The 13210-nt window shown below is 44.2% G+C and overlaps 1 protein-coding gene across 2 annotated transcripts in view; it reads right to left on the reverse strand.

Annotated features, from left to right (window-relative positions):
- ZNRF3 (zinc and ring finger 3) overlaps positions 1-13210 on the reverse strand; it is a 131349-nt gene that overhangs the window by 40232 nt on the left and 77907 nt on the right. For both annotated transcript variants that reach the window (XM_044290921.1, XM_044290914.1), the window contains exon 2: positions 1952-2077. In XM_044290921.1, coding sequence (XP_044146856.1) covers positions 1952-2077 — 126 coding nt within the window. The remainder of the gene's footprint in view (positions 1-1951; positions 2078-13210) is intronic.

A 13210-nucleotide genomic window follows, 5' to 3' on the forward strand; every position in this document is an offset into this window, starting at 1 on the left:
CCTATGGCACGGGTGCCAGTGGCGGCACTCAGATCCCTCTCTCTGGGCACCCGCACCCTGGAAAAAGTCTAAGGTGTACCAATATGCCTTAGACTATTCCTGCCATTAATCAGCACTATGACCGGCACAGGCAGCGCACTGAACGCAGGCTGGTATTATAGCTAAATGATAAAGTACATAGAAGATATACTATATTGGTATTTAGGTTAAATTGCCGTGTTGGCACTTTGTGATAAATAAGTGGGTTTTGGGTTGCAGTTTGGGCACTTGGTCTCTAAAAAGGTTCACCGTCACTGCCCTAAGACAATGCCATTAGTGAGACTGCTTCATATGCAACTTGGGCTGGGTTCACATACAGCAGTTGTATCGGGACAATTGATTTATGCCTGAGCCCCACTGCATGCAGCGCTTTCATGTGGCAAAAGGGATGCACCAGATGCCAAAAAAACATAGAAAATCATAGGATCATTTGTTTAATCAGTTTCCCCTCTAACGTTTTTGTACCACTACAGAGGAGAACTACAACGGATGGCTGGATATATGGGAACCCAGCCTTAGATGGTATGATAATGGCTAAGGTAACATCCACTGAATACAGGCAGCAATTCCGACAGACTTCTGTCAATGCACTGCTGTCAGTGGCTGGTAGGACCTGCTGATTCCTTCACAATGAAAGGCAGGTCCATCATATGACAGGTCCAAAATGGAGACAGAGCCTATTGACTCAAGCCTTCTGTGGCTTTAACCGCAGTTGCTGCCGAAAGTGATAAAAGCCTCAGCAAACCCAAGATGTATGCTCAGATGAACGTAGCCATCTTGTAAACCGTACAAATTTGCAACTGAAATGAAACATTTGCACATATTCAGCATTAACTTAGTATACTATTGAGAAAAACGGAAATAAAATCTGCAAAGAAAGAATGCTTTCAAAAATAGAAGTGTTACTAGTTTCAATTTATTCTGCAGAAGAAAAACAAGGAGTGCTGGAAGTAAAGACATCGCCTCCACAGAGCCCTAATCTTAAAATCATTGAGTCTGTCTGGGATTACATGAAGAGACAGAAGGATCTGATCAAGCCTACTTCCACAGAAGATCAGTGGTTAGTTCTTAAAAGAATTTGGAACATCCTACCCAACGAGTTCCTTCAAAAATTGTGCACCTACAAGAATTGGCGCTGCTTTGAAGGTAACGGGTGGTCACACCAAATACAGATTTGTTTTAGACTTCTCTTTTTTCATTCACTTTCTATTTTGAGAATTAATAAAATTCAAACTATTAACACATATATATATAGATTTTTTTTTTTTTAAAGCATTCTTACTCGGCAGCATTTTACCCACAATTGCCTAAAACTTTTGCACAGTGCCAGATCTACAGTACTATCTCCACGGTTCTCCCTACTGGGCTTCGTTTTCCTGCTTGCAGTGATATCACAGTGCACCTCGAAGGCCTGTGATTAGCTGAAATGGTCACCTTTGTCAACGTCACATCTTTTTAGCAGCCTGATCCAGTAGGTTTGGATCTTCTAGGCAGATATCGCTGTATTATTTTAAGCTATTTCCCAGTACTGCACTTTTTCTTTCTAGTTCAATCCAAAGAATTTGTTAGACCTCAACTGTAAGGCATCCTGCACACCAGCATATTTTGGATCCACGTCAGATCTCCAATTTTTGCAGATTGCATACGGACGGGTCTATTCATTTCCAAGGGTCCACAAAAAAAGCTGACCGCACACAAATGTCACATGTCCTGTCCGCATCCATTTGTCTGTCCCACAAATTATAGAACATGTCCTATTCCTGTCTGTTTGGAAGACAAGAACAGCCATTTCTTTTAATGGAAATGGGAAAAATGCGGATAGCACAAAGAAGGTAACTATTCTCCAAAACTGATACGGGCATGTGCATGATGCCGGAGAAAGAAATAAAGAGAAAAAAAACAAGTTCCTTACCTTTCCCAATACAGTCAGACATGGTTTAGGATCCATTTCAGGCTGCTCAAGTTTGACCACACCGACCCAGCCATACTCATACAAATCTTCTTCATCGTTGTTATTGCAAAGTCCCAAAGGGTGCATCTATGATAAAGAATAGGGTGAAAAGTAGTGAAAATCTAAAAATGACACCAATTCAATATATAAAATCCAGCAAATTTGGAGGATACAACTGTAGATATGATCTTTATGTCTGATATATTCTGTGCACTATGGAAACAATTGAATGAATCGGTGATCCGGCCTAAATAAAAGGTTTCTAAATGCCAAGTTTAAGATCCTGGAATATACAGCAACGGATGATGGGGGTGGAAAATTTCATTACAGGTTACAGAAAGATTTAATGTGTTGATGGAAAGAACATTTTCTTTACCCATCTTCTGAAAATATACCGGGATGTAAATGATCAGTTCAGACCAATGTCCAATATCTTAATTGGGTTCTTTTAGACATTTAAAGAGGAGCTGCTGTAAAAAAATAAAAATAAAAAAAAATAAGAGGAAAAGACTTATCCGGTTGACGGGGGAAATATTAAATATGTAGAAGGAAGAGCCATCACCAAACACAACTGATGAAGGAGATTCCAAGGAGAGTCATTAGATCGGAGATTCCAAGACAAGACTAAGACGTGATCATCTCCACATATGTAGTAACGGTTCTTTTTGTATTATAATCTTTCAGCAAAAAGGGGTTTTCTTCTTCAGCAATATTTGGGGTGGGGGGTGCGGAACATCAGAGAAGAAAAAAGGGGAGAGGGTAGGCAATCTTAAAGGGGGCTTAAAAGTTTCTTTGAAATGTTTGAGCTTTTAATCCGATTAGCTTGATAAAGACAAAACAAAGGGGGGGGGGGGGGGGAAGAGTTTTGTGTATGGGGACATTGGCACGGAGAGTGCACAGGGTGAGGAGCAGAAACCGAGGCAAATTATTGTCCTCAAATCTTTCTCATGGTTTACAAATTTGTATGACAAGTTCCACTTTCACTTAAAATCTCCTTTATCCCCCATTTATCGGTACAGACAGCTCTGCTATTGATCCAAACATTCTCACCATATCAGAACCCCAATATGAATCATACATAAAATGTGATATTTCAAATAGCATTTATTACTATCGGTATATTAAGGACATCCCCATGCATGGTCCTAGACATTCATTCATTTAGAACATGTAAAAAAAAAAAAAAAAAAAAAAATAAAAATCAGCCATGACATAATTATGGAGATTTGAAATACCTAACTGACGTTATTAAAACACGAATGGCTAGGATGGGAATACTCCTTTCAAGAGGACCTGTCACCAAAAAAACGAGTTCAATCTGCAGGCAGCATGTTATAGAGCAGGAGGAGCTGAGCGGATTGCTGTAAAGTTTTATGTAAAGATTCAGTAAAAACTTGTCATTTATACATCTCTGCTCTTTTTTCATACAACTATGTAGATGGAAAAACATAAAAAGGTGTGGCCCTTGGTATGTGACGAACACTGACCTGGCCATTAAGGGGTTAAAGTCACTTTCAGCAGGATTGCAGACAGACAATCTAAGGGGGCATTCATACAACCATGGGGCTGCCGTGTGTGTTGCGGACCGCAAACTGCAGGTCCACAAAACAGGGGGACTGGCCGTGCGGACCCACTGATTTTTTTTAATGGGTCAGCAATCCGCTAGATGTGGCGAAAGATAGGACACGGATCCGGAAGTCCAAGGAAGGGCTTCCGTGTGTTTCCGTTTGGCCTCCAGGTCAATGCGTCTGCACAACAAAAGATAGCACATGTCCTATCTTTCACCGCATCTTGAGGGTTACTGTCCAGTGCTGGCGCTTTGCAGACCTGAGGTTTGCGGTCGCAACATGGGCACGGTGGCCCCACAGTCATGTGCATGCACCCCCATACACTTTAGGGGACATCTCCCAACTGTCCTCCAAGAAGAAGAATCATGGCGGAATAACCTATGTATGATAAGTACGCCTGTTGGAAACTTCCCCATAACAAGAGGACAACATTTTGTACAGCAGATCAATAAAAAATAAAAAAAGGAAAAATAAACAAACAATCAAAGCTGGAGTTTTCAGGGTGCGGTGCCATGTACAGGATGCCATGTCATATAACGCAAACTCTAAGACCTGCTGTAACACTCCCTATGGATAAAAAAAATAACTACTGTAATACTACCCACTATGTACAAGAGTGTTACTGCTGACTGCCCCCTATTGTCACATCCAATGCCGTCATCACCTCCCAGATCTACTGTTAACAGCATTTATAGATATACCGCTGTATGCATTTTTGCCAAGTTGCAGCCAGATATCCCCCAGCCCCCCTTACGGTGAATGGGGCCGGACAGAATTCCGGCAGCACGCGGTAGTGACGGATCTGACAGGTTCTTCCCTGCTGGATCTGCTTACCGCAGATGTGAAACAAGCCTTAAAGAGTAGGTCATTTTCTGATAACACATTCCCTTTAAGGCATCATAGATGAAGCAATTTTCCAGGTTAATCGGTAGCCAGGACATTAGGTGTATGAATTGTTCTTGCATTGCTAATATAATGGTAACCTATTCTGCCGACTGCCTGATCTGAACCCAGGATCCCAGTGCCGCACTACACAACACTGAGCCGCTATTGGTTGCTCTTGGGCAACAGAGAACATCTACATTGGTAAAATAAAAAATCATTATACGATTGCTAGATCTGTAATATTACTGATTCAAGTCACTACATACAAAAGGATGTTATTTTTTGGCAAGTAGAAGGTGGTGCTCACATTCAGGCAATGGAAAGTTTCGGAAAGACATTTCACACAAGTATTAAAGTTCATATCGCTAGGTTTAGAGTGCAAATATTTTTGTCCAGTTTCTTTTCATCTCAATATCACACTTCTACAGAACAGCTCCGGTCATCTTTTCACACCCAACAAAGATCTAGTCAACAAATAGAAAATGACACTTACAGGAAATCATTTTAAAATGACATTTGCAGACATTCCTTAAGAGCCTAGGTCAGGAATGGCCAACCTGCGGCTCTCCAGCTGTTGCAAAACGGCATGGTGCGAATTGTAGTTTTACAACAGCTGGAGAGCCGCAGGTTGGCCATCCCTGGTCTAGGTAAATACTTGACTACAGGAGCTCACATAGGGGGAAACTTACAGGATATGTAAAGTACATGACAAATACAAAAACAGTATAGAAAATATGGCAGCTGCTGGACAGTATATATGGGCATTCAGAAATAATATATGTACAAAGTCGTTCAGCTAATACAAGCGATGATCATACGGTCCAGCATGACACCACAGTGTGGGAAAGAAATCATCTGCCATAGAAAATCGGGGCAAATAAAATGGTGCCCTGCAAAGAAAAGGGTGCGACTAGGATGCAAATACAATAAGATTTCCTCCAGATCAAGTTCCAATAAGAACATATGCAGAGTGACATGATGTGAAGAGTGTCACACAAGCACTACTGATATGAGACCACCTACTGTATGTACATGTGATGACCAAAGAAGAAGAGTACATGCAGTGCTACTGACACAAGACCACCTACTATAGGTACATGTGGTGACCAAAGAAGAGCAAATGCAGTACTACTGACAGGAGACTACCTACTGTATGTATATGTGATGACCAAAGACGAACAGAAAATGCAGTACTGCTGACACAAGACCACCTACTATAGGTACATGTGGTGACCAAAGAAGAGCAAATGCAGTACTACTGACAGGAGACTACCTACTGTATGTATATGTGATGACCAAAGACGAACAGAAAATGCAGTACTGCTGACACAAGACCACCTACTATAGGTACATGTGGTGACCAAACAAGAGCAAATGCAGTACTACTGACAGGAGACTACCTACTGTATGTATATGTGATGACCAAAGACGAACAGAAAATGCAGTACTGCTGACACAAGACCACCTACTATAGGTACATGTGGTGACCAAAGAAGAGCAAATGCAGTACTACTGACAGGAGACTACCTACTGTATGTATATGTGATGACCAAAGACGAACAGAAAATGCAGTACTGCTGACACAAGACCACCTACTATAGGTACATGTGGTGACCAAAGAAGAGCAAATGCAACACTACTGGCAAATGAACACCTACACTATGTACATGTGACGACCAAAGAAGAAGAGAAAATGCAATACCCCAGAACATGGTCACTGCAAAGGGTAAATTGTTATATTGTTTTATTGAGTTATTTTAAGTGAAATGTTGTAATTAATTAAATTTGTATACTATATAGACTAGCAAGTGTGAACAACCTTGACTTATCCCCTTAGGTTGTCAGGAGATGGACCCGAGTCCACAGTTAGTCAGTGAGTAGTGAGAGTCTAACTGAGGAACAGTGAGGACCTACTTGTTGTGCACTCCCCTCAGATGGGCCAGAGTTTAGACAACCTTCATCTCCGAGACATCAAGAAATCACCTTTACCATCAAAAGTGCTCCAGAGAAAGGAAAATCTGAAGTTCCAGAATCTGCAAGGCTGTGCACTGGAGTCAGACAGCATGGTATCGCGCATGTTTATGGCAGAACTTTGCTGCCGTTAGAGGGAACTTTGCCAGTGCACCCTTCCACACTTTGAATTGGTTTGGCCAGCCCGGTCATATGTTAAATCTATACAACTCAGCCTGGGAGTTACAGAAACATTTACAATGAAACTAACTGAATACCTAAGATTCTGTAGAAAATCAGAGAGGAGGAGTACTACAACCTCCATCACTGCTGCTATCCATTCATTGCTATTGTGATCTCCTTGGAATTGTGCCTTGCAACGGTTAGATGTACTACTACTCCTAGTCTGCACTTTAGTAAAGACAGACTTATTTATTCACAAAAACTGGCCTGGTTAATGACCCTTAACCAGCTGCCGTCCACTGAATTCACACTCCTGCCTTGTACCCTGCCGAAACACTTAACAATCAAGGGCAAACCTACTACCAACAGGCAGGAGCCCCAAGATCAGGGCTTGGCCTGGGGGAACAACGGGTGCACCCTCCAGTCACTGCACAAATCCAGGGAGAGCCAGATCGGGGGAATTGCCATTGTGAGTACTACTACTTAGGGCCAAAACTACCACTCCTATCCTTTGCTTCCTTCTCTCTGCACAAACACACTAATTTATAAGTAAAATGTAAAACATTTGAACTTTGAAGTGTATATTCATTATTCCAACAAAGTCCTCCTCAAGTAATGATAGGATACGTTAATGGCGAGTAACCTGACTGGTTGGGCCACCTTATCAGCCTGTGCTGGCACTGCCAACACTGGGCCATTATATCGCATCCAAAACACCCTAGGACAGGTACAATAATTGCTATTGTCTTGTTGAGCTTGGAACTGAGTAACACTAAAGACTATTTGTGTTCTACCCAATAAAGTTGACTTTCCTCTCTATTTTTCTGCTGCCAGCGCTCGTCTTTCAGTGCGGGACAAAACATTTCCTATTTGTCACAATGGGCTGAGTTTGCCCTATTGTTTGAGATTAAACCTGTTATGGTACAAGGATTATGGGGAATTTTAATTACAAACCTGAGCTTTTTCATAATTCAAATTACAGGTGCAAGTGGACTGGAGACTGCATCGTGATACCCACATAGTATAATAAATCCACCATACAACAGGTCTACTACTGTCAGAGGGATTTTTTCAGGTCAGAAATAATGAAAGATTGAGAGAATCCACCCATCTATTTAAAAAAATAAAAGACACTGGAGAAGTCACCTGCTGCAGTTTGGCAAAAATGTCCAATTTTCTTTTTAACTATTTAAGGCTACTTTCACACTAGCGGCAGCCTTCTCAGACATGTCGTAGTTTTATTCCGGCCGCCTCTCGGCATGTTGTTTTCAGTGCTACGGCGCCGCCTCCATTATAGTCAATTGATCCGAAGCGGACTTCCAGCGGCATAGTGCACTAGCGGCAGCACGCATCCGGCAGGCTGTTCCCCCACCGTAACAGTCTGCCGGAGAAGGCTGCCGCTAGTGTGAAAGTAGCCTTACATCCCAGTGGCTTCCTTCTTCAGGTAAAAAATAAAAATAAAATGTATGCCTCTTAATGAACTGGACGGATCTTCCTTCACCAAAATAAAAAATTTTTATTTTTTTTTTCAATTTTATGCTGCGCTGTCCACTGTTGGTAAGAGAAAAGAGGCATGGCCTCACTTGACCCAACATAACTTAAAGGGGGTTTCCCATCATAGACAAATGGGGCATATGGCTAGGATATTACCCTATTTTCTGATAGGTGCGGGTTCCACCTACAACGAGAACGGAGCGGGGAAAGGTGGTGGTGGAGGGCGCACTGCGCATGCACAGCCTACCTCCATACATTTCTATGGGACCGCAGAAAATAGCACTGGTTCAGCCATTTCTGTCGGCCCCTTAGAAACGAGTGGCAGCGGTGGCTGCGCAAGCGCAGTTCGCTCCCATTTACTTGTATGGGGAGAGAACTTAGCGTTGGCCAGACCCCGGGAAACCTGCGCTCCTCCAGCCACCGCTCTCCCCGCTCCTTTCTCGGCGAGGTGGGACCCAAACCTATGAGACAATGAGGGCATATCCTAACGATATGCCTCCATTTTCTGTGATGGCAATACTCCTTTAAGACACAAATGGCTGCAAATCATATCGCCAGATATGCACTTATGTAGAGTTGACTACCAGAAGATGTGCCAAATACATTAAGACGCCCATGTCTCTTAATAACTATGGTAAATAGTCCAAAGAACTTCTTATTAAGACTGGCATGCGGAATATACTAATACACCCCCACCAATCAGCTGTTCGAAGAGGACAGAATGATGCGGCCTCCTCGCAGTTTACCAAGCACAGTCCTGTCCACTGAATGGTGGCTGTGCTTGGTATTGCAACTGAGCCCCGTTCACTTGAATGGGACTAAAGCTACTTTCACACTTACGGCAGAATGATCCGGCAGGCAGTTCCGTCGGCGCAACTGCCTGCCGGATCAGGCAATCTGCATGCAAACTTACAGCATTTGTAGACGGATCCGGATCTGTCTCACAAATGCATTTGCAAGAACGGATCAGTCTCTCCGTTTGTCACACGGACAAACGGATCCGTTTCCATTATTTTTTTTTCACATTTTTACCAGTCTGCGTATGCGCAGACCGGAAGGACGGATCCGGCATTCCGGTATTTTTAATACCGGATCCGGCACTAATACATTTTAATTTAAATTAATGCCGGATCCGGCATTCCGGCAACTGATCCGGAATTTTGGACAGAGAGAATACCGCAGCATGCTGTTCAGTGACTGAACTAAAGACATCCTGATGCATCCTGAATGGATTTCTCTCCATTCAGAATGCATGAGGATGAATCTGATCAGTTCTTTTCCGGTATTGAGTCCCTAGGACGGAACTCAGTGCCAGAAAAGAAAAACGCTAGTGTGAAAGTACCCTTAGCTGTGCCTAGGCCATGTGACCGATGAATGTGACATCACTGGCCTAGGAAGAGGCTGTGGCGCTCACCAAGTGCCCATTTCAACAATGATCGGCGTTGTGCCAGGAGACAGTACACCATTGATCAGATATTGAAAACCTATCCCGAGGACAGGACACCAATATTAAACACTGGATAACTCCTTTTAAAATACAAAGAAAAATCTAATTCTGTGACTTGCACATATATACTGTAGTTTGGATCCATTATATCAGCAGGACTATAATTTGAAGAAGATTGGAGTGAGGAGTAGTTGGACTTGCAGTTGTCTGCTTTACTGTTTTGCATGGCATACAACCAAAGCAAAAGACATGAATGGAATGAGGTGGTGCCAGCTGCAGCTACCAAGTGTCACTCCGGGCACTGCGAGTGAAGGCGGACTGTAAGGGACTCACAATGATGGTAATGACGGTGCATGGTAACCCTTTTTCCAGACACACACTAGAACAAGCCTACTGGAGAACATGGCTCACACAAACAGATAGGTTACATTTGGCATAATTAGGAGTTTCTGTGCAAAATTTGAAACCAGTCCCCTCATATACCATGTGCCATTTATTATACAGGTGCCTTCTTACATGGCAAAGAGGCTTTTGGGCCCCATCAAGCAGCAGGGTCCAGGTGTGAGTGCTCTCTCTGCACCACCTATATCTACACCGTATGCATAGCAGTATTCATGGACACTCATCTCCTAAACTGAAAACTGACCAGTCACATAATTCAATTGGTAAAATGCCAGCACATGGTTAAATGATCTCCCAATGTCAGACTCAAATCAATGTTATAAAGGAATGATTTGTCTCAGAACATGCGCTAATATGGTTACCCTACAGTCAATTGTCAAATGGGACATATTTGGAATAGCTAAACTGGCCATTTTCATATCACTAGGTTTAGAGTGTATATGGTTTGTCCAGTTTCTTTTCGTCTTAATATCACATTCCTACAGAACAGCTTGAGCTATAATATCGCCCACATGTACCACGCTGTGCTTGGTACAGTGTGAAGAGGTCACAGTGTTAGCCCCTTCAAACAGTTGATCTGTAGGATCCCAGGAGGATAGGTCATCATCAATATTTCAATCCTGAAAAACCTCTTCAAATTGTGGGGCCTCATAAAAGCTGATGTGCTACCCAGGTAGTTATGCCCACAGTTTGGAAAAAAACCTCTGCATGCGTGATTATGAAATCAGATCAATATGTAGGTACAGTAATGGCCCATACTCTTCTGAGAGACTCTGCACCCCATAACACAAGAGGCCTAAGGGTGCACGAAGCAAGATGTGCTGAGCACCTGTCTTGACTAAGTCCTGTGCACACAGATACATACAACTTTCAGTCCCCTAATATGCCATGTACCTGACTGCAAGAAAAAATCTTTAAAGAAAAACTGAAAGTGCATAAAAACCACGGCAAAACCACTTACTGTTCTCTCACATATATATTTGTATCATTATAGCCAAATTTACCACCCTAACTCCTCCCACAGTTTTTACACTACATAAGACAGTAATATACCGAAATGTGCGGATTGTTCCCTATTGGTGTGCCTTTACTTTGTGGAACATTTAGCCAAATGGTTCACGAAATATCAGTGTTTTTGTGGCGAAATTGGTCCCATAGAAATGAATAGCGGAATGTTCAAAAGTAGAGTGGGAGCTGAAAAATCACGACATGATTTCTAAACTGCCACCACTCCCTCATTTTCAAGCCCACCTACACAAATCTTATATCAAAACGTTCAGCTATGCCTGCTGCCACTAAAAATGTCCACGGCTAAGCCATAATCCTAATAGTTTTCACAATATAACCATTTGTTTGCTACTCACGTCGCCCACTGACATTCATTGAAACGCCACTCTAGCCACCTCAAATTTGAAGGGCAATTTCTAAACTGCGACTGTGCTTTCATTTTTAATATTTCAGAGACATACTATGCATCACAATGTAGGTCTAGGTCTTGTGATTTTCACAATATAAGGCCTCATGCACACGACCGTTTTTTTTTAAGGTCCGCAAAAACGGGGTCCGTAGGTCCGTGACCGTTTTTTCGTCCGTGGGTCTTCCTTGATTTTTTGAGGATCCACGGACATGAAAAATGAAAAAAAAAATCTAAGTCAAGTTTGCCATTGAAATGATAGGAAAAAACGGACACGGATCACGGACACGGATGACAATCTTGTGTGCATCCGTGATTTTTCACGGACCCATTGACTTGAATGGGTCCGTGAACCGTTGGCCGTGAAAAAAATAGGACAGGTCATATTTTTTTCACGGCCAGGAAACACGGATCACGGATGCGGCTGCCAAACGGTGCATTTTCCGATTTTTCCACGGACCCATTGAAAGTCAATGGGTCCGTGAAAAAAAACGGAAAACGGCACAACGGCCACGGATGCACACAACGGTCGTGTGCATGAGGCCTAAAGCTCTTCACTGTAGGATTCATATTTTTTTTTATTTTTTTTTAACTACAACCGTTTGAAGATGGCAACCGCCAGTCAAGTGAGCAAGTTGGAGCAGTTTGTTTTTAACCGCTCTTCTCTGCCCTTGCTGTAGAGTGAGCAGCCATAGGAACCCAGGTGTGTGAGCAGCCAGCAGAGTGACAAAAGCTAGAGTGTGAGCCGAAAAATCAGGACATGTCACGGGGGCTTCTGTGGATGGCACTGTCACGGGGGCTTCTGTGGATGGCACTGTCACGGGGGCTTCTGTGGATGGCACTGTCACGGGGGCTTCTGTGGATGGCACTGTCACGGGGGCTTCTGTGGATGGCACTGTCACGGGGGCTTCTGTGGATGGCACTGTCACGGGGGCTTCTGTGGATGGCACTGTCACGGGGGCTTCTGTGGATGGCACTGTCACGGGGGCTTCTGTGGATGGCACTGTCACGGGGGCTTCTGTGGATGGCACTGTCACGGGGGCTTCTGTGGATGGCACTGTCACGGGGGCTTCTGTGGATGGCACTGTCACGGGGGCTTCTGTGGATGGCACTGTCACGGGGGCTTCTGTGGATGGCACTGTCACGGGGGCTTCTGTGGATGGCACTGTCACGGGGGCTTCTGTGGATGGCACTGTCACGGGGGCTTCTGTGGATGGCACTGTCACGGGGGCTTCTGTGGATGGCACTGTCACGGGGGCTTCTGTGGATGGCACTGTCACGGGGGCTTCTGTGGATGGCACTGTCACGGGGGCTTCTGTGGATGGCACTGTCACGGGGGCTTCTGTGGATGGCACTGTCACGGGGGCTTCTGTGGATGGCACTGTCACGGGGGCTTCTGTGGATGGCACTGTCACGGGGGCTTCTGTGGATGGCACTGTCACGGGGGCTTCTGTGGATGGCACTGTCACGGGGGCTTCTGTGGATGGCACTGTCACGGGGGCTTCTGTGGATGGCACTGTCACGGGGGCTTCTGTGGATGGCACTGTCACGGGGGCTTCTGTGGATGGCACTGTCACGGGGGCTTCTGTGGATGGCACTGTCACGGGGGCTTCTGTGGATGGCACTGTCACGGGGGCTTCTGTGGATGGCACTGTCACGGGGGCTTCTGTGGATGGCACTGTCACGGGGGCTTCTGTGGATGGCACTGTCACGGGGGCTTCTGTGGATGGCATGACACTGCTATAGGGAGGATCTGTGGACGATACATATATAGCATCTTATCTAATGTGTCATCCAAAGATCCCCCATAACAGTGTCGCTGTGTAGTGAATGGGGGACGGCATCTGGTTTTGTAATGGCAGCGGGGCACAGTGCAG

The sequence above is a fragment of the Bufo gargarizans genome, chromosome 1 (assembly GCF_014858855.1).
Source record: "Bufo gargarizans isolate SCDJY-AF-19 chromosome 1, ASM1485885v1, whole genome shotgun sequence".
Classification (NCBI taxonomy): domain Eukaryota; kingdom Metazoa; phylum Chordata; class Amphibia; order Anura; family Bufonidae; genus Bufo; species Bufo gargarizans.